This window comes from Simochromis diagramma, unplaced genomic scaffold (assembly GCF_900408965.1).
Source record: "Simochromis diagramma unplaced genomic scaffold, fSimDia1.1 OVJJ01000131.1, whole genome shotgun sequence".
Taxonomy (NCBI): Eukaryota; Metazoa; Chordata; class Actinopteri; order Cichliformes; family Cichlidae; genus Simochromis; species Simochromis diagramma.
This window is the reverse complement of record NW_024387200.1, coordinates 6,127,489-6,155,488: the sequence shown is the minus strand read 5'-3', so window position 1 is coordinate 6,155,488 and position 28,000 is coordinate 6,127,489. Positions and strand designations below refer to the sequence as shown.

The 28,000-nt window shown below is 41.0% G+C and overlaps 1 protein-coding gene across 4 annotated transcripts; it reads left to right on the top strand.

Annotated features, from left to right (window-relative positions):
• The first annotated feature begins 4 nt into the window (after positions 1–4).
• cltcl1 (clathrin, heavy chain-like 1) lies at positions 5–27,943 on the top strand. 4 transcript variants are annotated; one of them, XM_040050662.1, is made up of 33 exons: positions 5–344; positions 7,700–7,907; positions 8,484–8,486; positions 9,512–9,780; positions 11,460–11,621; positions 11,875–11,988; positions 12,078–12,251; positions 12,459–12,656; positions 12,984–13,184; positions 13,295–13,447; positions 13,574–13,696; positions 14,200–14,337; positions 14,430–14,594; positions 14,754–14,934; positions 15,032–15,195; positions 15,282–15,407; positions 15,517–15,659; positions 16,456–16,690; positions 16,775–16,897; positions 17,002–17,147; positions 17,233–17,416; positions 17,986–18,178; positions 18,266–18,423; positions 18,560–18,724; positions 20,141–20,416; positions 21,041–21,190; positions 21,283–21,414; positions 21,534–21,644; positions 22,162–22,332; positions 22,530–22,751; positions 23,407–23,433; positions 25,965–26,040; positions 26,441–27,943. In XM_040050662.1, the coding sequence occupies exons 1-33, from the start codon at positions 303–305 to the stop codon at positions 26,566–26,568; spliced, it is 5,061 nt and encodes a 1,686-aa protein (XP_039906596.1). In that variant the 5' UTR covers positions 5–302; the 3' UTR covers positions 26,569–27,943. The 4 variants fall into 4 exon arrangements, with proteins under 4 accessions (XP_039906596.1, XP_039906597.1, XP_039906598.1 ...); XM_040050663.1 differs by lacking the exon at positions 8,484–8,486 and having other exon boundaries at positions 6–344; XM_040050664.1 differs by lacking the exon at positions 23,407–23,433 and having other exon boundaries at positions 6–344.
• Positions 27,944–28,000: the final 57 nt, after the last annotated feature.

Here is a 28,000-nt window from a genome sequence, read left to right as displayed (position 1 = left end):
CCATATCCTTACAAGGCTCAGGGAGGAGATGGTTTGGCTCAGTAGTAGTTGAAGTGGACTAGTTTTCTTAGCGGAGGTGCGGAGTTTTTGATTCAGGACTGGTGTAAGGGGGGCTACTGAATGGGAGCAGTCAGTGGATTCGTGTGATACCAACGCAAGCCACCCAGACTACCTACTACTGCCCATCAGTTTGACTTTTTGGGCATTTAGGGCACACAAAGAAGAACACCACCTTTATCCTCTTGTTGTCCCCTTCCCCTTTCCTTCCTCGCGGACTCTTCAGGCAGAGAAACCCTCCAGAAATGGCTCAGATACTGCCGATACGATTTCAGGAGCATCTGCAGGTAAGCAGACATACAGAAAGCCCTAAATTTAATCCCAGCGCCTTTCTTTTTGCGCCACTCCTCGCCCTTGTGGGTCCGCACACACACAGCACATGTCGCATTTAAATGGAATCTGAAAAAGGGCTGCGGGGTGGTGCTCAATATAGCTACAGGCCTAGTTCTCTCCTGCCGGGCAGATGATGACTTGTAAAAATTGAACAGTCAGATCGTACACAGCCCCAATGCGGACCGGTACGTGTGCTTGTGTGTGTGTGCTTGTGTGTGTGTGTGTATTGGGGGATACGCCGCAGTTTTTCCCGTTTAAGTTATAAACGACGCTGTCATTTTCACTGCGGTGTTTTGACACTTTGTGACAACTGAGCTCAGCTGTTCGCGGCTACGTTGTATCTGAGAAATGAATGGCACTTGTTCTCAATCTTTGTTGCTGCCATGCTGTTGTCATGTCCTGCAGCTAAATACTCCCAGTTTCAGGAGCAAAAATCCCAACCAGTGTCTCTCAAAATGCCCAGCTTTTGCACACAGCTGGGCGTAACTGATAACAATCACCGTGATGTGTTTCAAGTAACAACATGAAACTGTGCGCTTTATTTAGATCTTGGTCGTTGGATGTAGGTGTACAGGGGGATGTAAAAAGCGGTTATGTTTGGATTCACTCGGCAGTTGAATAAGTTCTGGAAACTGGCTCAATCAGTTGTAATGAAGCCCGTAAGACCAGAAACGCATCATTCGATTGATATCTTGCCATGACCAAAACGCAATATGACATCTAGTTCTATAATGCAGCGTCAATATCATATTGATTTAATGTGTCTCCAAACTCATGCTGGTGATTATTTATTTTATTGTATTGGTTTTGTCTTAGGGAGCATCTGCACAGCTTCAAAGCAATCTGCATCAATATATCAGAGGAACTCAAGCCCCACAGACTCTGATCTTGGTGGAGAAAACACACGCGGGCGCGCACACACACAACACAAATGCCCTTTTACAATCTGTGACAAGAAAAGAAAACAAGCAGCCGGTGATTTAGTCGTCTGCGGGGGAACAATTTGCACTATGGCCCCCTTTTTTCCCACTGCTATGGATTTTTAATCGCTGTCCCGTAGCAGCCCCAGTGCTTGGTGTCTTGCAGCCAGAAGAGAAACTTTGTGATGCACCCCTCCACCTCCCCTGGTCTGTAGCCTGTTGTTATGGTAACAGCAGGCAGTGAAATGGCCTTTCACTAGAAAAAAATAAAAGCTCAGAGTCCCAACCCCCCTTCTCTCTCCCTCTGCTCCCTTCCTCTGGCCAGTAGCCCCACTTTCTCAGCCAAAGATCCTTTATCCACCAAAAAACTGCCAGCCAAAAGAGCCTGCAGCCTAGCAGGCTCCTCTCCTCACTGACAGGAGCCGGTACACTGCTGCTCACTGATGGAGCACAGTGCAGTACCTGGCAATGTCTGGTTATTAGTCCAGATTGCTCACAACAGCACAGACCTTTCCCTTTATACATGTCCTAAGAAAATCAGGCCTTGAGACGGCGATAAGCAGCCCGCAGCTTTATGTTTCACCTCTACCGTGAAATCCCAGCTCTGCTACAGTCGTATCTCCCTGTGAGTCTAGGTGGCTCCAGCAGAGTGAAAAATGCTTGGAATTTGCAAACCCAGGACTTTGGGCCTCAAGTTGTTTAGCTTTTTTTTTTTTTTTTTTTCCTTTCCTTGGCCTGGTATTTACAGCTCAGTGTCTGCAGTCTGGGCCGAGGTTCACAAGTGTAACATGGATTTAGATTTGTGATGAGGTACCAGCTTGTTGAGCTAGCACTTGCATAATATACAGAGTACAGCAAATGCCATAATATCCTGACTATTACAACTGTTGTTTAAATGGGCTTGATTATGCTTTTTCTCATCTTCTGTCATGCATATACTATTTAAATGCTGATAACATGGCACAAGTTTCAGAGGAGGTCTGTGAATGTGCAGCTCCACCCACCTACTGTTCAAACCTTCAACCAGATGAATGTTGAGATAAATGAGCATTAAAAAAATCGCTTTAATGTTCCTCTGTTTAGTGCAGACATATAAGATGAAGGACTGGGGTTTCTGTAGTGTTAATGCCAGCTACGGATTACCTGCCTAACCTCACACTGTCACTAAGCTGTGGGGTAAATTCTCTTTACTTTGCTTTATGATTCTAGAACCATACTGTGCATGAGCATGGCAGAATCTGTCCTTAAATCAATGCAGTAATTGGTGGATCAGAGTTGGGTTCTGTGGATTATGATGGAGACAAAGATGAGGGAGTGAGAATGGTCTGGTGAATTATGAAGGCGAGAGTCATTTACAGCTTTTGTGGCTCTTGTGCTGGCTGTCGGTGCAGCAGCCTACGTACTGTAGCAGCTTGTGTAAGTGCAAAGATTTCCCGCAGCTCTGAAGTGCCTGAAAATTGTCCTGTCTAGCTGAGTCGGGAGAAGTGAACCTGCTGTATTTGTACTAATGAAATGACGCCACCACGTCAAACCACCGGATGTGTTTGATAGACAACTGAGGTAAGCAGGTCCCCGTTTAAGCCTGGCAAATTGCATCAGGATAGGAAGCAGGATGACAGAACAGTCTAAGCGAGTCTAACAGGACACATCTGTGACCGCAGCAGTGGCTGGCAGGGACAAGGCTGAGCGTCTGTGTTCAGTCACCGGAATTCGATCATGAATGCATTGAAAGAGCAGTCATCCAACACATACAACACTCACATTGTGTCTTTCTGTAATTTCAAATGGGTCGTGAACTTTGAAATTTGGATTAACTACAAGTGCGGATTGTTCTACAATCCACACTAGAATCAGAGATAAATATCTGTGTGTTTATTCTGACTTGGAAGTTCGAATATTAATAGAATCCATTGCTACTTTAAGGTGTTCATGATCGCCATAGCTATATACTTTAGGTTTATTTATATAGGCACTATTCACACTACCTTGAAGTATAAAGTGCCTTGAGAAAAGTGTTAAAGATCCAACTAAATTGAGAGAAAATCCCAACAATCTGATGATCCCACATGAGCAAGCACTTTGCGACTGCAGGAAGGAAGACCTCCCCGATAACAGGAAGAGACCCTCTGGTAGACCATGGGTTAAGAAGGGTGCGACTGGTTTTGGGGGAGGGGACAAGAGGAGAGAAAGATGGAGAGACCAAGACAAAAAACAAACTCTGATTTCCTAAAATAAAGGCTACGCGCTTTGCGAGCAAGTTCCACCCCCCCCCCCCCCCCCCCGCCGCATTCTTCGATTTATTAAAAAAAAAAGTGCTTGTGTAATCTCGTCATGAGCCCAAAACCATCAGCTGCTGATTCTACGTGTCAGTGCCTCAGCAAGATGTCCACCCAGCCTATGACTCACCAAATGCCGTCAATGCTGCTTCATCAGTTAAGATCTCCTGCCTTTTGTTACTGCGGTATTAAAGTATTAATACGTTGTTTTTATTGTCTCATGTGTGCAGCGAAGATTGCTTAGAGGAGTCTGCAGTGTATCACTGGTTAGTATTTAAATGGATCACTGGAGACAGTAAGTTGAAGCTGAAGTGGGTTTTTAGTCTGGCATATTCGACTAAGAATCAGCTGGGGGGGAGTGTTCTTACAGCGAGCCGGTCTCTCCACCCTGAATCGTACTGTAAAATGCCAGAGGCCTGTGTTACTGGAACTAGAATCAACATACCTTGCTACCTCTTGGCCATTGTTCTTCATTTCTCGCAAGAGGCACATACATCACTCTGACTTCTCTTATTTACAATGGTTCGCTCCCTCTCTTCGTTGCCAACAGGATATTGGTCAGTGTCTTGAGCTCCTCCTTTCACTCCCAACCTTATCTTTTCCTCCATTATCTTTATTGTAACTTCCCTTCCCTCTGCTTCCAGAGATAGTTTTGGCAGTCTTGAAGAGATGCAGCATATGGCTCCATTCCTCCCCCGGGGCTTTTCTGTGGCCTTTACAAGATGCCTTAAACAATGAAAATATTATTATTCTCATCCTTTATTATTTAATCATTGGGACAATAAACATTAAAAAATGCCAACTGCATAATTACTTAATTAATTTATTTTTTCTCTGTCTTAAAGAAATTGTTCCACGGTTAAGCAGCACTTGAATATTGATCTTTAATGAAATATTTGTCTCTTTATCATAAACTGCAAACATGCTTCAGTTAAAGTTGATTCTGTAATGTTGTGAAAGGGGAATTATGTTAATTTACAGCTCCATATTTTTATTCTTGGACTTTCCTTGGACATTGGCACAACCCCAAAGGTGATCCTTTGCATGAAACAAGCTGCTTTAACTCAGTTTCTCTACTTTTAAAGCAGCTTTCTTATGATTGGCTGTCCCAAACAGAATGTATCTGGCTGTGGTTTGCGTTGCATTAACCGTTTAAGAATTACAGTCATTTTCATACATAGTGCCCAGTTTTCAGAGGCTCAATTTGTGCCTGATTAAGTGAGGTCAGTTTCCTCATTATTAGATGACAAATTAGGCAGACAAATGCTGAACTTTCATGTAGTTGCTTTTCACTGGAACTCTTAATATGAAGTCCAAAGAGATGTTGCTAAAACCAAAATAAGCCTATTAGAAACTGTTACGGCCCCTGGCCTTGGATGAAGTGAGGCTGCCTGCTTTATGCAAATTCGAGTGTGGCAACACGATTTGCTGGACAAAATTTTACGATTGGACATTGTTGATTTGTCCTGAAGTTTTACAATCTGGTACATTCTTAAAAAGAATGAACGCATTGACCAGCTCAAGAATTTCACAACATCTAACCAAGTCATGAGCACTCTCAAGCTGATGGAGGTACCATTGTTAAGATTTACAATCAAAATATGTCTTCATGAATGGAAATACAGGGTTTACAAAAAGGTGCAAAACACTGGTTACGCTTGAGAACATGAAAATGAAACCAAGATGAACTTGTACCAGAATAGTGGGAAGAGAAAAGTGTGGAGAATGAGGAGTCATACCTCATTTTCTATCAAACACGAGGATGGAGGCATTGTTATGGCATGGGCATGTATGGTTAGCAGTGGAACTGGGTTACTAGATGATGTGACTGCTGATAGAAACAGCAGGAGGAATTGTGAATTGTATAGGGATATACTCTCTGCTCACATTCATTCAAATGCAGCAAAACTGATTGGATGATACTTCATGGTGCAGATGGATAATGACCTGAAGCATATTGCAAAAGCAACCCAAGAGTTTCTCAAGGCAAAGAAATATGAAATTCTTCTTCAGTGACCAAGTCAGTCACTCGATCTCAACCCAGCAGAGCAGATTTTCAGTTGTTAAATACAAAACTGAAGGTAGAAAGATCCTCAAAGAAGAAGCAACTGAAGGTGGCTGCTGTAAAGGCCTGGCAGAGCATTTTAAGGGAAGAAACTGAATTTCGTGGTCTGCATCAGTTCTGTGTTTTGATTGGTCACAGGACTGTAGGTCTCGAAAACAACAACAAAATCTAAAAAGAAGCCACAAAACTGCAAAAAACTAACAACTGTGTTTGGTAATAACTACATGTCGTCACCCCCCCCCCCCCCCCCAAAAAAAAAAAAGTGACTAACCACTGTACACATGAAAATACTGATAAGCGTAGCCTATGCTAAAGCTAGCACCTGGTATAAGTGAAAATCTAAAAATATTTTGGATATAATTAATTAAGGATAATTCTATTTTTCTTTGGAAGCAGCCCCTCTGATCACCCCAGGCTGAACACTGCTGCATCCTTCCTGTTTTGGAGATGACATGATTTAAATGGCTCAGCGGTCATGATTTGTTTTCCTGCTCTATCAGCCAACTGCGAGATAGTACAGTCCTTGTGATGAGCATAAGGATTCCTTTCCGCTTGCCTCAGACTGCATAATGCAGTCAGTTCAGTCATCAGAGGGAGAGTGCATGTTTCTGTCTGTCCTCTCAGTTCAGTTAGTTTGACAATGTGTGCAGTAATTCCTCTATTCAACCAAACTGGACTTTTTCATGTTTGTTAGTTTTGAGGCAAATGTGTGTGTTGTTGTGTTGACTTGTTCTCATTAGGTTTGCTTTATTAAAATTTTCTAATGTGTTCTTGGTTTTAGTGAATCTCTTGTTTGTTTGTTTTTTAGTGGTAATTAAACTTTATTTACAGCTAGCTGCTTAAAATGATGATTAAATACACTGTCAAGGTCCAGTCGAGCTTTAATAAAATTAAGTATTAGAGATGTAATGATAAGTACAATGACAGCATTACTATTTATATCATAGGAAATTCTGGAAATTATTGTCAGCTTGTGTAAAATAAAGCTAAAATAAAGCTCTGTTTAGTTAACATCCAGCTGTGTGCCCACGCTTGTCCCCTGGCTCCATGTACCACCGACCAGACCTCCTGTATGGGAAAACGACCTTTAAGAGTATCCCTGGAAAACTTGAGCAGACCTGCTGCTATTTTAATCAAGTCCATGTTATGATCCATCGCTCACTACTTTCTCTTCCCCTAAAAAGCAAATGGCAGCTGCTCCCACATATATTTTCTCACCACATTTTAAGTTGTTGCAACAAAAGCATAGTATTAAAGCAGGAATATTGTGCTTGTGGCTGAGTTTTGCTTTCACAGCCCCAATTCTGTAAAAGTCAGGATGCTGTGTAAAAATTAAAATAAAGAGAATGAAATGCAGTTCTATTTTATCACTTTATGTGTCACCTTATGCATATCTCTCACAAACTGGCCGCAGCTGTTCGCCTGTGAATGAGGATGGGCTCACTGACCAATAATTAATTTTTAAGTACTTTTATTACAAAATGTACTATACTGTGTATACTAAATATACATACAAAATGTGTCTGCCAGCTGAATGCAATTTTCTCTTATCTATGATACAGTCTATAATAATTAATGTACTACAGTGTATTTGCATTTCTGAAAGCCTTTTCTAGTCGCACTGACCACTCAAAGTACTTTAAACTACAATTTCCAGTTAACTAACAGTGCTTACTAAAAAGTGTTGGGGGGGGTTTTCAGGGTACAGGTTCCTGCTCATCTAGATGAAATGGGTAGCAAACAAACACATATATACTACTAGCTACAGCTCTGTCATCTGGTATACTTCTGATATATCATTAGCTCCTACCCTTTTTGTTTTTGTGTATATGTGAAGACATGTCTGTGGTCGTACTCTTTCTTTAAATGCGATTGCATCTGTGTTGTCATTTTTATAAACTGTTTAGCCATTTCTTGAAAATGTACTTGTATCTGTTTCCAGCTACTGACTAGCTTACTGACTATTATATGATACTCCACCACTGTAAAATGGGGTAACATAATTAAGCTAAAGGTTCTCACTTTTATTTCCTCAAAACTGTTTTTAGCTGCAGAACCTGGGCGTAAACCCAGCCAACATTGGGTTCAGCTATCTGACGATGGAGTCGGACAAGTTCATCTGCATCCGTGAGAAGGTGGGCGAGCAGAACCAGGTGGTGATTGTGGACATGTCGGATCCCACCAACCCAATCAGGAGACCGATTTCTGCCGACAGTGCCATCATGAACCCCGCCAGCAAAGTCATCGCCCTCAAAGGTATGATGATGATGACGCATATAGAAATGACACAACACATTTAGGCAGCAGTGGCCAATAGATGAGAAATACTGTATTGTTCTGAGGCAAAAGAAAAAGTCAAAACTGTTGGCTTTTATTTCTAGTGGCCCTATATTAAGCGCAAAGTATTTTATTATTGTTTAAAGTCCCAGAATGACGTCTGCATGGCCTCTGCACTGTTTATTTGCTTCTAGTTTTAACAGATTTAGCCGTTTACTAGAAATGCTGTGGGAAAGTCGCAGCAAAGATTAATGCCTGTCAATGTTGCAAATATGCCGAGTGCACTCACATCTATTACCCAGTGTAGTAAATTGGTTGTGAAAATTGATCGCCTGTCACTGAAACTAACCCTTAGAGCACAAACACAAGCGCTGATCAGGATGATTTGCTTATAATGCTTCTCTCTCTCCCTCCTCCCCCTTCCTCCCTCCCTCCCTCCCTCCTTCTAAGCACAGTATTCCCTGTTTGCCCCTTTCCTTATGGTCTATCTTTGTCTTCTCATTCTTACCTGATTGACACTTTGCTTTTTCTCCTTTGCTTTCTGTCATTTCTCAGACGGTGAGTTGCTTTCTGTCTGTCTACCCGTCTGGCACGCTGTTGTGATGATACACTGGCCATGTCTCTCTCATAAAAGCTATCCCCTGTATCCCTTTTAACTATGCACATCTATTTCGACCACTGATCAATCAAAACACAGACGGCTACAAGAAAGGCACCTCAATATCACACGCACACCCACACTCCAGCCTAATCTTCTGGCAAATGCCCTACTTTTATGAGAATTGCACATGTGTTAGCATGACTTGTATGCTGGTAGATGTGTATGTGTGGTATGCATCATCAGATGTTATACAGTGAGAGGAGTTGGGGCACTCTTTGTGCACCTTTGCTCGCCTCTGTGAGCGTGTGCCAGCAGCCGTAATCAATGTTCAGATCTTTCCTTCCTGCACATAAGGGATGCCATTTATGTATCGTAAAGGCTGTGTGTTTGCAAGTTTGTACAGCAGCTCTAGTATTTACATGAGTCATGCATTACATCACCTGTTTGTTTTTCATTAAGTATTTTGGGTAAATGGAGGTTGTATCTGTGTTTAGTCAATTGTGACATTTTCAAAAGCTGCCGTCTGCTTTCTGTAGCTGCGGGTCAGGTCACTCAGTAAAGAGTGGTGCTTCCCTGGCTTACGAACAATATCGAGCAGTTCAGATATAATTTTTATTTGCTCTTTATTTCTGACACGAGTTTTGAACACTTGTGTCAGAAATCTCCCTCGGTTCCCCATTACACTGGTGCTCACAGCACGGAACAGTAGTTACATTAAAGAAAATCATCAAGTCTTGGCTGAAACTAGGTCTTCGCCACTCGAAATAATCAAAGGAACAAGCTATTAAAACGTTTCCTCAATGAATAAATAGTTCCAATTAAAAGTAGCTCTATTTATTTTCTAACTATTTCGAGGCAGACATGTTCATCTGCCGGTCTGTGTGTTACTCAGAACAGCTATTTAATTTGTTGTTTGGAGTTATTTGACGACTTCTTTCTTGCCTGTTTCGTCTCACGTCTCTGTTTCTTTACCGACCCTCAGCTGCCAAGACGCTGCAGATCTTCAACATTGAGATGAAGAGTAAGATGAAGGCTCACACCATGTCAGAGGAGGTCATGTTCTGGAAGTGGATCTCTGTAAACACCGTGGCTTTGGTGACAGATACTGCCGTCTATCACTGGAGCATGGAGGGGGATTCCCAACCGACTAAAGTATTCGATCGGCACGCCAGTCTGGCCGGATGTCAGATCATTAACTACAGAACTGATGAACAACAGAAGTGGTTACTGCTGATAGGGATTTCTGCACAGGTATGAAAGCACAGATGATATAAACATTTTCTGTGAAAGGAATATTTATCTCTCCGATCCCTGTTTGTGGCCTTATTGGACAAAAGATCACACAAAGAACACTTTATCTGAGGTCAACTTTTGTTCTCTTCACTGGGCTGGAAGGTTTTGGCTGTGAGCAGGTACACACTGGAAAGCAAAAGAATTGTTTTTACCACACTAAGTTTTGAAACCTTTAGCTATTGTGCGACAGTGAATTAGCTTTAAAAAAAAATCTGCATTCCTAACCAATGACTGGATCATCTACTTTCTACAGGAACCAATAAACTTGGAACTTCATCACTTCCCAGATTTGTTTGCTCACTGAAGGGGAGGATAAAGAGATCAAGCTGTTATGCCATTGTATTATGCCAATCAGGGTGTATAATGTCATTAAAAAAAACACAATTTAGTCCACGAACACATAAAAGACACATTCTGAGAACAGTGGCATGAAATTCTAACAATTACGCTTCCCAGAAATTTCTGCTGTAACCAGCCTCGCAGCATTTTATCCTTCTCTTACACAAAGAGTTGGATGTTTTTTGGGTTTTTTTGGCTGTAAGCCGGACTCGTTCCCGGTGGGCTCTTTGTCACAGATTCTCTTCATGATTTTTACGAACATAATTTCTAGGAGTAGCCGAAGCTTGCACTTTGGTAGCCTCATGATTGTGTCTCTGCCTTTTGTGGATCTTGTGGTTCTGTTGGCTTCATCAGGTGGTGGCCTACAGATTGCATTTGAGTGGTTCACAGCCAAATGGGAAGCAGCATTGATGATAATTAGCACCGCTATCTCTGAGGCCATGGTTTGCAGCTGGAAAAGGGTAGAGTGCCTATTCCAGGTCAGAGTTGCTGTCCCAAGTGAAGGAGTCTACGTATCTCTGAGTCTTATTCACAAGTGAGGGGAGCAGGAGACTGACAGATGGATTGGTGATGAGGATGCTATTCCGGTCTGTTGTGGTAATAAGAGCTGAATGTAAAAGTGAAGCATTTACCAGTTGATCGTCCCTACCCTCAGCTATGGTCACAAGCTTTTGGTAATAACTGAAGAATACAAGAAATACATTTTGTCTGAAGGATCAAGCTGAGGTGGTTCTGGTATCAGACTAGGATATTTCCTGTCCTCTGTTGGGCAAGGTGTTCTGGACATGTCATAGTGGGAGGAGGTCAAAGAGTAGGACACGCTGCAAAGATGACATCTCTTTGCTCGCCTCAATGAGATGGAGGAGGCGGTTGGGGAGAGGGAGGTCTGGGCTTCTCTGGTTAGGTTGCTGCACCCTGTGACCTGCCCCTCAATAGGTGAAAGAAAAATGGATGGACAGATGTCTTTTTTGCTGACTTGCTGAATCTCAATAAGAAAATCAATACACCACTCTTTTTCTGTTTTTCTAAAGGAGTCTGGATCTAGAGGACTATGTCAAAGTATGACAACATGCATACATATTTCAAAGTGAACTTGTTTTATATGTATATGTAAATCAAATAAGCAAACAGTTTGTTTACCCAAATCTAACCAAATGCACAGATAATACCTACCATTTGTTCATACACATACAAACACACTGCCTGAATTTTAAACCTGTATCTTTGATCCTTAATGACTTGAACATATCAATTTTTTCCCCCCACCCTTTTTTTTTTTCTTTTTCCTTGTCCTCCAGCAAAACCGTGTGGTCGGAGCAATGCAGCTGTACTCCGTTGACAGGAAAGTGTCCCAGCCCATCGAGGGCCATGCTGCTGCCTTCGGGGAGTTCAAAGTGGAGGGAAATGCCAAACCTTCCACTCTCTTCTGTTTTGCTGTGCGCTCACAGGCTGGGGGAAAGGTGAAGGCCATTCGAATGTACCCATGATGCTATCTGTGTTTTTAGCTGCTGAGCAAACTGCTTTGAAGTGCCTTGAAAGAGTAATGTTTATGTTAGAATCCTATGAAATAACTTTTATGCGTCATGCCTTTTGGTTAAAATTGAAATTCCTATATGGTAGCATCAGGAAAGTTTTATTAATGTACAAATCCTCAACTGTGATGTTCTTTTTGGTCTCATTTGCTGTACTGTTGTCTTGGTTTACTTCTACCAGTTACACATCATCGAAGTTGGTCAGCCAGCTGCAGGAAACCAGCCATTTGCTAAGAAAGCTGTGGATGTGTTTTTCCCACCAGAGGCCCAGACAGACTTTCCCGTTGCTATGCAGGTAAAGAAAATGAAGCTTCTTCTACTGTACTCTGCTCACCACATTATGGGTCACTCCTGAATGTTTCTCTTTCTAATTATTCTCCTCAGATTGGTAGTAAGCATGGCGTAATATACTTGATCACAAAGTATGGTTACATTCACCTGTACGACCTGGAGTCTGGAGTGTGTATTTACATGAACCGAATCAGTGCTGAGACCATCTTTGTAACTGCTCCTCACGAAGCCACTTCGGGAATCATTGGTGTCAATAAGAAGGGACAGGTGAGACGCAAACGGGCAGTGAGTGTGTGCAGAACAAATTCCCAAGTGAAATGTTTATTCATAGTGGATAATTTGACTGTAATGTTTTGGCAAGCTATGCCTGGCAGACATTCTTAAGAAACTGGACTGTTAACTGGACACATTTCTTAAGTTTAGTTATTTTTACTGTGCAGTTCTTAATTATTATCTGTTCCTTTTTTATTATAGGTTTTGTCAGTATGTGTGGAAGAGGAGAACATTGTAAACTATGCCACCAACGTGCTGCAGAACCCTGATCTCGCCCTGAGGATAGCTGTCAGGTCAAACCTTGCTGGGGCAGAGGAGCTTTTTGCTAGGAAGTTCAACACTCTGTTTGCCCAGGGAAGTTACTCAGAGGCTGCGAAGGTTGCTGCATCAGCACCCAAGGTACGCCTGTCTCTACTGCCATTTTGTCATTCTTGCCTATGCTAATATGAACCAGGTGTGGGTGAGAACTGCACAAGGAGTCTTGCATTTGCACAGAATCAAACTGTCAAATATTTTTCTGTTGGTGCTTAAAACTATGACAGTTACACACACTGTGATTCAGCACTGAAAAACGAAACCCAAAAAGAATCCCGTGTATGTTAATGTGAAAACACGGCAATAAACATGAAGTTCTCCTTCAAAACATTTCATGGAATCTGCTTTTGTTTTGTTTTTTACTCTACGACTAATAATTCCTTCATTCTTTGATGTCTTTCCTCGCCTCAGGGTATCCTGCGAACAGCAGAAACCATCCGCAAGTTTCAGAGTGTCCCGGCCCAGCCGGGTCAAGCCTCTCCACTGCTGCAGTACTTTGGTATTCTTCTGGACCAGGGCCAGCTCAACAAGTTTGAGTCTCTGGAGCTGTGCAGGCCTGTCTTGCAACAGGGCCGCAAGCAACTACTGGAGAAATGGCTGAAAGAGGACAAGGTATAACTGGAGGATTAAAGAAATGAGGCAGATTTGTAGATATACATTTATTTTATTTATTTTACAGTGACCAGTGTAAGTGAAGTAGCTTTCCTCCTCTTGTGTTGTAGCTGGAGTGCTCAGAGGAGCTGGGAGACCTGGTGAAGGCCTCTGACCCCACTCTCGCTCTTAGTGTGTACCTCAGAGCAAATGTCCCCAACAAGGTCATTCAGTGCTTTGCAGAGACTGGCCAATTCCAGAAGATAGTGTTGTATGCTAAAAAGGTAATCAGAAGGCTTATTGTGTTTCCATTTAAATTTTGAGCATTGCACAAATGGCAGGCATGCAGTATGTTTATAGTATTGCATTTATGCTTGAAAGTGCATTTTTATCCTTCTGCGTTCGCGTAGGTGGGATATACCCCAGACTGGGTGTTTCTGCTGCGGAATGTGATGCGTGTGAATCCAGACCAGGGTCTGCAGTTTGCTCAGATGCTGGTCCAGGATGAGGAACCGCTGGCCAACATCAACCAGGTAAACACGCACAAACGTGAACGCCTCTCTCACTGGAGACATCCTGCTCGTGTGCTCCCTTTAAAATGCATGTGCCTGTTTACTCTTATACATGCACGCTAACGCACAAAGTGCCCAGTGTGGGAGCCTACATATGTGTTATTCCAGATGTGGCAGCAATGCCAGGAATTCACTGAGTCAGTCACCCTCTCCTCCCTTTAAAGCCACATCATCACTCCGCTCTGTTCTAATCTCAAACAGGGAAGATGATGACTTTATGAAAAGTGATGGTGTTAAGGCGACCTTTGCTTTTCGGATGTGAACGTTTCATGTTTAAGGACATCTGCAAAACAGAAACATCTGGCTGCCGGGCCTGTGGTGTTTAATAGTGTGCAACTCAAGCCTTTGCATGCTAACTCAAATCATTGTTCACAGATGGTCTGAAATAAAATTTAAAAAAAAAAAGAGAACTTTGTCTAGCTATTTGTGTTTTGACTGCTCTTTTCTCTCATGCTCTTTGGTAGATTGTTGATGTGTTTATGGAGGGTAGTCTGATCCAGCAGTGCACCTCTTTCCTATTGGATGCTTTAAAGAACAACCGCCCAGCAGAAGGTCACTTGCAGACACGTCTGCTTGAGATGAACCTAATACACGCCCCCCAGGTGAATGTTAATGTTCAGACTCTCCTGCAACCTTTTCTTTAATAATGTTAAATACAATGTGTTTGCTCATGTGTGCGTATGCGCTGTTTTAGGTAGCAGATGCAATCCTTGGGAACCAGATGTTCACGCACTATGACCGTGCCCATGTTGCTCAGCTGTGTGAGAAGGCAGGACTGCTACAGAGAGCTCTTGAACACTACACTGACCTGTACGATATCAAACGAGCCGTGGTTCACACACATCTGCTCAACCCTGAGGTATGCCTGTAGAAGGGCAATGATGCCTGTATACTGCTCTCTTGGGAGCGGCTTCATTTTACTCTTTAATGTGTGAAAATGCTTCCTGAAATGACTCCTTTTTCCTCCGTGCTCAACATGTTGCTTTCCTTTCTCCCCATTTTTTTTTTTTCTTTTTAGTGGCTGGTGAACTTTTTTGGCTCCTTGTCAGTTGAAGACTCTTTAGAGTGTTTAAGGGCCATGCTGTCGGCTAATATCAGGCAGAACCTGCAGCTGTGTGTCCAGGTAGCATCTAAATATCACGAACAGCTGGGAACTCAAGCGTTAGTGGAGCTTTTTGAATCCTTCAAGAGTTATGAAGGTAAGTGGAGTGGTTTTTCCTCATTTTCTGCAGGTTTGAATTCACACTAGATTAACTTAACCACTGTGTTGTTTCTCCCCTCTCATATCTCTACAAGGCTTGTTTTACTTCCTTGGGTCGATTGTGAATTTCAGCCAAGAGCCCGATGTTCACTTTAAATACATCCAGGCTGCCTGTAAGACCGGCCAGATCAAAGAAGTGGAGAGAATCTGTAGAGAAAGCAACTGTTACGACCCAGACAGGGTTAAAAACTTCCTCAAGGTATAAAGATCCCCTAGCATATTTTTCTGTTATTAGCATCTTCCAGAGTTAATTCATAATAAACCTCATGTTTCTTCTGCTTCTAGGAAGCAAAGCTAACGGACCAGCTTCCTCTTATCATTGTTTGTGATCGCTTTGACTTTGTCCACGACCTAGTTCTCTACCTTTACCGCAACAGTCTGCAGAAATACATTGAAATCTATGTACAGAAGGTAAGATCTACAGTTCGGGTGACTTTATACATAAACTGATTATTATCTAGTTATCGTTATCGAGCAGCATGATGCTTCTCTATTTTGAATCCTACCCACTTGCTTTCAGGTCAACCCCAGTCGTTTACCAGTGGTGATTGGAGGTTTATTGGATGTGGATTGTTCTGAGGATGTTATTAAGAACCTGATCATGGTGGTCAGAGGGCAGTTTTCCACTGATGAGCTGGTGGACGAGGTAGAGAAAAGGAACAGGTAAGACTAAAGGGTAAAACGATTTCCTGTCATCTCTTATAGCAGCTTCTGAAATGACCTGGCCTTTAATGCGCAGGTATCATGCTGGTACATAAAAGCTGTTAAATCTAACTTCTGTAGGAATGAGTTTAAATGATAGATCAGATTGCAAGCCATGTTTGCGGTTTGGCTGAACCACTTAGTTATGTGTGTTTTTCCCCTCAAGTCATTGAAGGAAAAGAACAAATACTAACTTGAAAATTGTTTCTTTTCCAATAAACCTTGAGGCGATCAATAGTAAAGAATCATGATCTCCTTAGCTGATGCCTATAAATCGTTAAGCATTCACAAACAGGAGTGGAATACATGAATGTAAATATACAGACATTTTATCTTTGTGTTTGCTCAGTGCATTCTTGTTAGTTTAATGCATACATGAAGTTGAAATTAATGTTTTAATTTTAATACCAAAGGTGATTTCTAGAGTGGATTCTCTGAGGTTGTCATTATGTTTCATCGATACCTCAGTATCAACCATCAGAATAACTTTGTCTCATATAATGAAGCTATTTAGTCTGTATCAACAAAGGTGGAAGTGAGAAACCCTAAAACATGACTCAATCGGCCTGCTGAGTGGACAATGCTGCCATCTAGTCTTCTGGCTGTGCATTACATCACAGGAAAAAGCTACATTGTAGCATCATCTTAGAAATGTAATGTGTGCTTTTACCAGTCCTTGCCATGAAATGAATTTTAAAAGCTTCTCCTAGGTATTATGTAATGAAGCTTTATATTAACGTACAGTTTCTGCTATCAGGTTGAAACTTCTGTTGCCATGGCTGGAGTCTCGTATCCATGAAGGATGTGAGGAGCCAGCTACCCATAACGCCCTGGCCAAGATCTACATTGACAGCAACAACACACCCGAGCGCTTCCTGAAGGAGAACCCGTTCTATGACAGCGCCGTGGTTGGACGCTACTGTGAGAAGAGAGACCCCCACCTGGCCTGTGTGGCTTATGAGAGAGGGCAGTGTGATCTAGACCTCATCAAAGTATGTAGATCACATTGTATGGCTTTAGTGTCATAGTTTAAATGATTATAATGAATGCATTTTAAACTATTTTTTTCATGTCAGGTGTGCAATGAGAATTCATTATTTAAGAGTGAGGCTCGATATCTGGTACGGCGGAAAGATCCAGAGCTTTGGGCGACTGTGTTAGAAGAAAACAATCCTTTTAGAAGACAGCTCATCGACCAGGTATGGGATCCTCCACCTCTTCTTTTAAAGTAAAGCACGCAAACATGAATTGTATATATATATTTTTTTCTTTCAACATCTATTTTCGATTTTCCTCCTCTCAGGTGGTGCAGACAGCTCTGTCAGAAACCCAAGACCCAGAGGAGGTGTCGGTCACAGTGAAAGCCTTCATGACCGCAGACCTGCCCAATGAGCTGATTGAACTTCTGGAGAAAATCGTACTTGATAATTCAGTCTTCAGTGAACACAGGTACTTCAGGCTCACAGCTTATTCATGGTGATCATTTACGTGCAACCATTTTTCTAACTTTTTTTTTTTTTATTTTTTAAACCAGAAACCTACAGAACTTGCTGATTTTGACGGCCATCAAGGCAGATCGCACTCGTGTGATGGAGTACATTAACAGGCTAGACAACTACGATGCTCCGGATATTGCAAACATCGCTATCAGCAACGAGCTCTTTGAAGAGGCGTTTGCTATTTTCAAGAAGTTTGATGTGAACACCTCAGCCATACAGGTAAAAACAAACCTAATCCTGCTAAAACTGCACTGATGCTGGAGGTCGAAGTTACAGTAAGCTAAAGTTACTAATCACAGAACCTTTTCTCTGTAAAAATGTACATTAATATGTGCATTTATTTTACTCAATTAAGTACAAATTTCCATTTCTTTTTGTAAAAGAATTTGTTGCGACATTTGTAGTTGGGGACGTTTATATTTCATGTGTCAGGGTATACCTCATCTCTCGACCTGTAAGAACTGGCATAATCTCCCGGGCCCTCCTACCAAAGTTAGAAAAACATTTAAGAAAATCAGTGGATTAATGAATGAATTGATATTTACCTTTCCTAAATCCGGGCCATTAAAAGTACTTGTGGGTAAGCCCTTTAACTAAACTAACAAAGTCATTTGCCAATGATAGCAGGTTTCATCAGTTTCTCTTAATCACTGTGAATTTAGCACAATAGTGAAAACGAACGAGCCTTAAAAATGCTAGTCCTATTGTTTTCTATTGTTTTATCTCATGTTGGCTCATAGAATATAGCCATCTCTTGTTTATTTATTTTTTATTTTGTATCCCTCTAGGTACTGATAGAGCACATAGGGAACTTAGACCGTGCCTATGAGTTTGCGGAGCGCTGCAATGAGCCTGCAGTGTGGAGTCAGTTAGCAAGAGCCCAGCTGCACAGAGACCTGGTCAAGGAAGCCATTGATTCATACATAAAAGCCGTTGACCCGTCAGCGTACATGGAGGTGGTCAACGCAGCCAGCAAGAACAGTACGTTTTTGATTTACAGGTAAAACATGCTAATGGTGTTTATCAGTCTTGGGTCTGAGCTGATCTGTAGTGTGTTGCTGTTTCTAGATAACTGGGAGGATTTGGTGAAGTTTCTACAGATGGCTCGGAAGAAAGCCAGAGAGTCTTACGTGGAAACGGAGCTGATCTTTGCTTTAGCTAAAACTAACCGTCTGGCTGAGCTGGAAGAATTTGTCAGCGGGCCCAACAATGCTCACATACAGCAGGTATTAAAAAAAACAACAACAAAAGTTCCAGCTGTAGTGTTAAAGAGATGTGTAGCTGTTGCAGAATGTGCTTTTTGCTCTTTGCCAGAAAATGATTGCTATCTATATATTCATCATCTGATCTCTACCTCTCCAGGTGGGCGATAGATGTTATGAGGAGGGTATGTACGAAGCAGCCAAACTTTTGTATAACAATGTGTCCAACTTTGCTCGACTTGCATCCACATTAGTCCACCTGGGAGAGTACCAGGCAGCTGTGGACAGCGCCAGGAAAGCCAACAGCACACGGACATGGAAGGAGGTAACAGGCGCAAAAACACCTCTGCGCACCAAGAATTTGACTATGAAATAATCTGACTCTTAATCTATTATCATATTATAGGGTAAATTACCACCTTTAACTGGGCTTAAACTTAATTTAAATTTTGTGCACACACTATTAAAACAGATTGCACGTTACGGTGGCAGTCTGCTGCTATGTAGGAGTTAATATAGTAGGTGTGTTTAACTTTTAAGTGCCATTCACGTCAGGATCTACGTCATAATTATTTCTGGAGTGTCTGATTCATCTGATTTGTCTCTCAGCAAAATAATAATGTATGGATTCGTGAGCAGCCATGGATTGCACATGGCTGCTATAGCCTGTTGTTTGTGCTCATTAATTAATTATTTATTCTATTTAATAAGGAGCACGCAGTATAATGGATATCAGTGCCAGATTTGATGAAAATGGCTAATTTGCATCTGTACCCCAAACCAGGGAATTAAAAAAAGAGAAACATTGACACCTGATTATTGCATATTTGTATATAGCAATTTTATTTATATACAACATTTCATTACATGCAAACTCCGCATGCTAAGTTTACAGTGTTTTAAGGCAGTGCATGTGTAGAAAGCACACATTTAAAAAAGAAAAAGGACAAAATGCACAGAGAGACAAACCAAAAAAACCAGATTAAAAATACTGCCTTGGTTTGTTCCTTGTCTGAGGTGCATCACAGCTTGTCCAAACGTGTTGCACCCCTTTAGATTTTCTAGTACAATTACAGGTCTCCGCTTTGTCTGATTAATTTAAAAGACATGGGGAAACAATGCCGTAATTCTATACTGAGCATAACTGAATCAATATAGTGGCGAATTACAAGAGTAGTCATTTCAAGGCGCTTTATTTTTATGACATTGCAGACAGAAGCCCCAATGATCACACGGTTCCTTACAAGCAAGAGAGATGGATGGTAAACAAAAACAGGACAAAACAAAATGTCAGTGACATGAAATAGTGGATATAAATATAAATAGTGCTTATAAATGCATGGGGGAAAAACAGAAAGGAAAGTGAGGGAGAGAAATGCACTATGGCTACCCAGCAGTCTGAGCCTGTCATAAACAAGATTTATAAAACTACTTAAGAGGCTGATTTAACAGCTTTTTTTTTAATTTTTATTTTATTATTAGTTTTGTTTTATTTCTGTGGATATAAGATTGAAATTGAGTGATTTTCTTGCTGCAGTTTTTATGTTATTGTTACAGCTTTTAATTCAGGTCACCTCAGTGTTTCTAATATAGTCACTTCATGTAAAAAATGACAGATTCTTGATGATTAGAGGATTACACGAAAAGGTAGCAAAACACAGGATATGATGATATGAATGATAGAAGTGGTCCTCTGTTTATCGTTGGCTATCTCCAGTTTCATGCATTAATTTCTTTTCAGGTATGTTTTGCATGCGTGGACGGCGAGGAGTTTCGTCTGGCACAAATCTGCGGCCTTCACATTGTGATCCATGCTGACGAGCTGGAGGACCTTATCAGCTACTACCAGGACCGCGGGTACTTTGAGGAACTCATTGCTCTGCTCGAGGCTGCTTTGGGTCTGGAGCGGGCCCATATGGGTATGTTCACCGAGCTCGCCATCCTGTACTCAAAGTTCAAACCTCAGAAGATGAGGGAGCACCTGGAGCTCTTCTGGTCCAGAGTCAACATCCCAAAGGTAGAGTGTTTCTGTTACTATGTGTGCGCGTTTGCCCGTTTCAAAACTGTTCTTTCTTTTGTCAGATCAAAGAGGTTGCTTGTGTGCCATGAAATCTTTTGATTCATTACTCCGTGAACATTCTGCTTCTCATCAGCGCCATGAAAAAGGAAGCAGACAGAAAATTAATTGACTTGTTTTTCTGTCTTTTACAGCTAGTTCTTTACTGACACATTTCTGGTGACTTGCAGCAATTAAACTTTCATTTACCAGCTTTATGCAACTGTTTGTCATCTTGCCCTCAAATAACCTTTTAAAAACTTTAAATATCTTTTTTTTAAAAAAATGGTTAAAAGCATGAAATACTATTTTATTTTAATATTTTGCCAATTTCAAAAGATGTGCATTAATACATCTATATAAATGGTTAAAAAATAATTATGCTTTGATATGAATATTTTTTGTGTGTGTGTGTGTGTGTGTTTTTCCCCCCCTCCCTCTCAAAAAGAGTAGGTTACATAAAAAATAAATCATCTATTTGATGTCAGCCTTTCAAAGCTTCAAGACATTTTACTCTAAATATATCAAATCTATTAGACCAGCCAAACAAATCTCTGACAGTAATGAATGTTTTCTGTCTACCAGGTTCTTCGTGCTGCAGAGCAGTCTCATTTATGGGCAGAGTTGGTTTTCCTTTACGATAAATACGAGGAGTATGACAACGCTGTCATCACTATGATGACTCATCCGACTGACGCATGGAAAGAAGGGCTTTTTAAAGATATTATTGCAAAGGTAAACACGGCTATTTTTAAATGTTTATTATTTTCACAAACTGCTTACATGATCAATTGATCACTTATTGTGTTTTTTCTTTTATCCTTTAGGTTGCCAACGTGGAGCTCTACTATAAGTCTCTATCCTTCTATCTGGATTACAAACCCCTCCTACTGAATGATCTGCTGACCATTTTGTCTCCTCGGTTGGACCACAGCCGGGCTGTCATCTTTTTTAGCAAGGTAACAACCAGCGTGGCCAGCCTCACTTTTTAAAACATATATTAAATAAAATGTGTTTTTCTAAATAAACTGGACCCATTGCTGATATGGTGTGACATGGGTTGCTTTTTCTCTCTTAGATGAACCAGCTGAAGTTGGTCAAGCCTTACTTGAGGTCTGTGCAGAATCACAATAACAAGTCTGTCAATGAAGCTCTTAACAACCTGCTTACAGAGGAGGAAGACTACCAGGTTTGCCAGCCCGCTCTGTGACTTATATTGATCACAACACATGATGTAAAACACAAAGAGCTCAAATATGTGACCTATTTGTTGCCATTTTTTTGTCGCTTTTGTATTATTTACTGTGTTGTAAGCATTATTTACAATTTTTTTTTTTTTTTAGACATTCAAACAAGTATGGCAATCAAATGCTACAAAGCTTAAAAAAAAAGAGAATAATATCTGTGTAAAGAAAGTCATAAGGATATAATCTATGGCCTGGCTATAAATCGCAGGTGATTTTCTAGCCCCTCTCGTAGCCACTGATAGCAGCGGTTCCAATTTTAGACCTAGCAATTTTGTTTTGCTGTGATGACGCCTGCTTTTTCACACCAGCACCAGTCTCTTTATGTTGAAATCCACAGAGCCAGTTATGGATTGAGGATAGACATCATACTGGTGTAAATGGGTACAGGAAGCAGTGCCCAGGACGCTGTTACCTCTGGATCTCAAATGCAATGCATTTCTATCCGTGTATCATCCACAGGGATTGAGAGCCTCCATTGATGCTTATGACAACTTTGACACCATCGGGTTGGCTCAGAGGTTAGAAAAGCATGAACTGATTGAGTTCAGGCGTATTGCTGCTTATTTGTATAAGGGCAACAACCGCTGGAGACAGAGCGTGGAGCTTTGCAAGAAGGACAAGCTATACAAGGTAATGAAAAAATAATAGAAAAGCTCTTAAAAATACAGGAGACTTTTAAAAGGTTCCATTTCCTCAATGTACCTATAGATGGCAGTGTTTGTTTACTTCACAGGAATGATTCTTTTGGCTAATTTCTCACACTTGAAGATAAAGGATTTTATCTTTCACTCAGCCATGTGAATGAGATACATTTTTGTCTCTTCTAGGATGCCATGCTGTATGCAGCGGAGTCTAAGGATGCTGAGCTGGCAGAGACTTTACTCCAGTGGTTCCTAGAGGAGGGCAGGAAGGAGTGCTTTGCTGCCTGCCTGTTTGCCTCCTATGATCTCCTGCACCCTGACGTGGTGCTGGAGCTGGCCTGGAGGCACAACATAATGGACTTTGCCATGCCGTACTTTATCCAGGTCATGAGAGAGTACCTCACGAAGGTTGGTGCTGACAATCAACACCAGGAGTTTGTTTGATGTCAGCTTTACCACTAAAATAGATTTCACTATTGTGTAATTTTAAGAAGAATATGTGGTGTTGGTGATGTAATATGTCTGTGATTTCTGAGAAACAGGTCAAACATATATGGTGAGACAAGAAGGCAGAGACTAAGGCCTTCTTAAGTAATAATATTTAAAGGGACAGTTCAGCCCATTTTTTTTTTTCCCTCTGGCCTGCAGTGCTGTTTGTCCATCTATATTAGCCGGTGTAGTTTGCTCAGCAGAAGATAATTTCCTATATGAAAGTGCTCACAACAAGATTTGTGCAATTATTTTGTGCAACTAGGTCAATACTTCTGGGAAAAGGCGTTAATGTCGAGTTTGTCGTATGAAATTTTTTTTGGCACTTTAAGAACCACAAGACACTGAAAGTGTCATTTAGTTCTGTTACATTCAAGCCTTCAAGCGACGATGTCACCACAGCTTGTATTTCCAAAACCATGCAAATTCCATCAAAACGATCTAGATGGATTTTTAAAAAAAAAAAATCACTACAAGCCAGAGTGAAACATGTAAATCTTCATAATGACCTTTAAGTATATTTACCAGTGCTACCTGCAGATATGTGAGGTCATGTCTTTGGGTTCTTTTCCAGGTTGATGAGTTTGCAGCGAAGGTGACGGTCTCTGGCCCTTTTTATTTAAAAAAAATTCTCTTCTGTGTTCTGTCTGTCTGTTTTTCCTGTAACTTATCTCTTAGGTTTCTGATGTAGGAACCTAGCATGGACTGTAGATTGAATTTGGCCTAACTAGGTCTGGTCCTGGAGAACTGTAGTAGTGTGCAGGCTTTTGTTCCACTTGTGCCAGTACATGTTCAGATTAAGCAGGTTTCCCTCCAGTGAGCCCTAATCTTAGTTATTTATTTCTCTTGGTTTTTAGCCATTTGACACAAGTTCATGAGAAATAAAAATAAATAGACACATAACTACTTTTCAGTGAAAACATTAATAAAACATCTGGCTAAATGTGGTAGTACTATATGAGTTAGACCAGGTGAAATGAACATTTTTAACCTCCTCTTATTCCAAAGTGTATTTTAGAGCCTAAATAATAATGACTTAGTGACATTGACGCAAATCTGATGCAACAGAGATGAAACATAACAATTTTTAATGGATAATGTTTACTGGTTAAAGTTAAGAGTGACTGTATTATAATTGAGTATATAGTCTGCATCTTAATTTTGGGTAAATATGCAGCAGTAAAGGGACGTTTGGTAGATTATAAAGTGTTTTCTAGCTGTCAAGTGCAAGAAGGTAAATGTAGTCTAAAACAAAAACTCTGGAGCCAAGGCCTGTACACTATTTTTTTTTTATTTTTATTTTTTTCTTCTTCAGCACCAGGATTAGCCTGTCCTGGCCTAACGGATACCTCTAACTTTTCTCTCTCTTGGGGCTGCATCTTGTGTCAAGTGGCATTTTTAAAGCCTTGAAACGCTGTGATCTTTCCATCTGACGGAGGCTTTTTGAAACCCCAGAAAAGAAGACAATCACAGAGGAAAAAGCTGCTTTGGCTTTAGACTTGCTCGATGCACCCCCATGTTTCTAACTAAAGGTCACTTTGTTTTAGTTTTTATTGTTGAAATTAGTGCAGGGCTGCAAACAATAACCTCAAAGGTTATGTAGTGCCCTTTCCTCAGTTTGTGGAAGTCTTTTCAGTTAGTTTTAGTTTTTCAGTTTAGGTTTGTTGTAGGTAAACCTTTGGTACTGGTCAAACAGGTTGGGATGGAATCTAACAGCCAGTTTGAGCAGCTAATCAGGTAGAGAAATCCCAACCCCGCCTCACATGAAGTAGTTCAGTACATACATGTTAAACAGGCAGCTTACCCCAGTGATACCATTGTATATGCAAATATCATGTTCTTTTCTCTACACCTTTTGTCACAACTTTTTAAGAAATGTTTTTCTTTAATTCTGACTCAACATGACTCTGCGCTGACCGAGCTTCAATTATAAACCTTCAGTATTCAGCCTTCTCCACAGTTAAAGCACAGTGCCTGATTACTCCTTTGCACTTAGGGATTAGGATTAGTGCTACAAACAATTCACAATTACTGTACGCCTGGCAAGGATGAGCTTGACCTGCGAGCCCTTAGCTTGATTTTTAGGCCAGCAGTGATAAACACTCAGTCAGGAGGGTCTGCTTGCAGCTGTGATCAGGTGCACGCTGAAGTTGTGACTGCCACTTAATCTTGTAGCACTTTTAATGGCACAAAATTGGAATTTAGAAACGTACTGTTTAGCTTTTGCTCTCCTTGTATTCAAATATTTCTTTAACCTTAAACCTTACCTTAATTCTTCTTTTTAAAGGGTCAATTTTACACAAATCACTAAAATAAAATATCAAAATTAAATAAAATCAACCTGCTGGTGTCGAGTTGTGATGCAATTTTGGATTTGTTGCTGCTCTGTTGGATTGATGTTAATCTGCTTTTCTTCCTGGCGCATAAAGCACTTAGCTTTTAGAAAATTAGCACCTTTCCAAATTTGTCATTGTTCATTGTTATCTGGAATTCATAATATGCAGACCATGTAAAGACTTTTTTTTTTAAGGCAAATTATTTACTGGTGAATATAAAAAATAAACAACAGCTTTGAGTCACAGATGGTATTTGAATGAAAGATGGTATACTAAAGCTCAGAGCAGAACCTGTTGGATTGTGGTGATAGCAGGAGTGTCACAAGTCATTTGATGCTACTAGATGTGATAAAAGGTTAAATGGTTTTATTTAATGTGATTTGGGTAAACTGACCCTTAAATTTTCATTTAACATTTTTACTGCAAGCTTTATTAGAAATTCTCACCAAACCTGCATGGCATCTTCTCTCACCTTTACCTGCACTGTGAAGTGGTGATTGTAGTTTTGTCTTTCACAGATGAAGATCATATATCTTCTGTAACTGCTTGTGTTTGTCAGTGTTTATTAATTTGATGTGGGATAAGTCTTAGTGTATTTTTAAAGCTCAGGTATTAGAGTTTATGTTGTAATTTGCAAAGTTTTTGCCAAAAATCTATGAAATATGAAAAACAGATTGAGCCAACTTGAGCTTATATACTTTCTGCACGATACCTAGAATCCATAAACTCAGACTTTCTTTCAACAGTAAGCGTGTGAGTGATGTCTAATCCGTCCTCTCTTCTTTGTTGCCCTCAGGTGGACAAACTGGAGGAGGCCGAAAGCCAAAGAAAAACTGAAGAGGAAGTGACAGAGCCTCAGCCGATGGTGTTCGGTAGGTTTACAGGCAGAACAGCTCACTGAGGGTTGAACATTGTTGTTCCTGGACAAAGTAAATGATTTCCCCAAATGAAGCTTGGGCTATACTTTACAATGATATAATCTAGCTGATTAGTTTACCCATAATAAGTGGACATGCTTGCGTTTTCTGTTATTATCTGAAACCAGCAGCAGCTGTTGCTGTGTAATTAGCTTTACACCGCCAAAAGAATTACAGGCTCATTGAGCAGCACATAAAGAAAACCTAAGTGGAGGAAAAAAAAAAGCCCCATAATTTTGTTTGATATAGAACAAACAACTTTAGCAGTTCAACAAAACAGTCCAGTCATGTGTACTTTCTTATAGAGACGGGAAAATTTTATTTTGTCTGTGTTTGTTTTTGTTTATGTGATCAGGTCAGCAGCTGATGTTGACTGCCTCTCCTTCTCCAGTGGCTCCCCAGCCAGCGTATCCTGGCTACGGCTACCCTCCCGCTGCTGCCGCAGGCTACCCCGCTCAGCCCGCTTACGGCTTCAGCATGTAGATCCGCCAACTCGTCCTTCTCCTCCACCCCTCTTCCCTACACACATCCACCCACCCTGAACCACACTGCTGCTCTGGGTTTCAACTGGCTGACTGGTGGCGTACAGCCTCCTGAAATTTCGCTGGGCCTTCATTTCCCAGTGAGGCTCCACGTGAATTCACAGAAACTGCAATAGAAACTTTGTCTCTAGTTTTTCCACACCCACTTTAGAAGGGTGGCATCAAGTCTGTCGGACCCCCCCCCCCCCGTTGTATTTTCCACTCAGACATTATAACTGCATCACTGATCTACACGGCATGAAGTCACCTCTCAGCTCCTTAGAGGTATTAGCATACTGAAGATAACATTAGTTGCGCCAAACCACTCTGTCCTGTTGCTGTTCCATGTAGACTTTATTAACCATAGAGCAGCTTTTTTCTTTTCTGTTTTTTTTCTTTCTTTTTAATTTTAGCACTGAAGAAGAGACTTTACTGCAGAGTTCAGGGGTACCTTACTCCGAAAGCACTGTCACAGCCTTACACATTCTGATGAGGCGGCAAAACGGGCTCATTTGTTCATGTTTAATTTTGCAACTGTCTCATGTTCTGATTAGAAAGACAGTTACTGTGCAATAGTTTTATTTGTCCTTTCACAACAGGTACAAATTGTTTGCTGTATTATGGACTAAGAACACTTGTTTTATGAGGTTACAGTCTCTGTGTGCGTATGTGTGTGTGTGTGTGTGTGTGTGTGTGGGAGTATGCGTGTAGCCTCTAAAGCCTTTGGGGGTTTCGTCACCAAAACCAAGACACACTCAATGATATCTCTACTCCTTTGCAGCTGCAAACCTTTTGCTGGGTCAGAGCGGTTGATCTCATCAGGCGACTTTTTGGAATTTCTGTAACGGTTGTGGCAAAAAGGCTGAAAGAAAGCAGGTGAAAACGGAAAGGCGAAATGTAGACCGTGCATGTGCTGCCAAACTATAATGCTGCAACCAGGAGCACAATTTTCATGTTATACTCAAGTATATGAAGTATTACTAATGTTGAGTAAAAAAAAAAAACAGTTATGTATGATGAAACTTTCTGATCCAACTAATGGAAAAAAAACAAACAAAAGTGTGGCGAAGCTCCAACACACTCGAGATGAAAACAGGGGAATGTTAGCTCACGTCCTGGTGCCGGCTGGTTCAAGTGTCATTATTGTACTGAAAACGGTGTATAATTTAAATATATTGAAATACCTAACTAATCAAAGTATTATGGAATATGTATTGTCTATAGTGTTGTTGTAGTCTTAAAAAGCATAATGATTTTTGTAAGAAAATGACAAAATGCAAAAACAGCAGATGAATAAACGCCAAAATCTTGAGGTAAGGCTGCTCAAGGTAACAAAAGATGAGTTATTGACTTTATTTCATGTCAACGTCCCCATGTGATAAGCAGAGCTCTGG

Coding starts and splice junctions, on each gene's coding strand:
- cltcl1 (XM_040050662.1), top strand. CDS start 303: ATGGCTCAGATACTGCCGATACGATTTCAGGAGCATCTGCAG. Junction 17,417..17,985: donor TGAACACCTCAGCCATACAG/GTAAAAACAAAC, acceptor GTATCCCTCTAG/GTACTGATAGAGCACATAGG. Junction 26,041..26,440: donor GCCTCAGCCGATGGTGTTCG/GTAGGTTTACAG, acceptor TTATGTGATCAG/GTCAGCAGCTGATGTTGACT.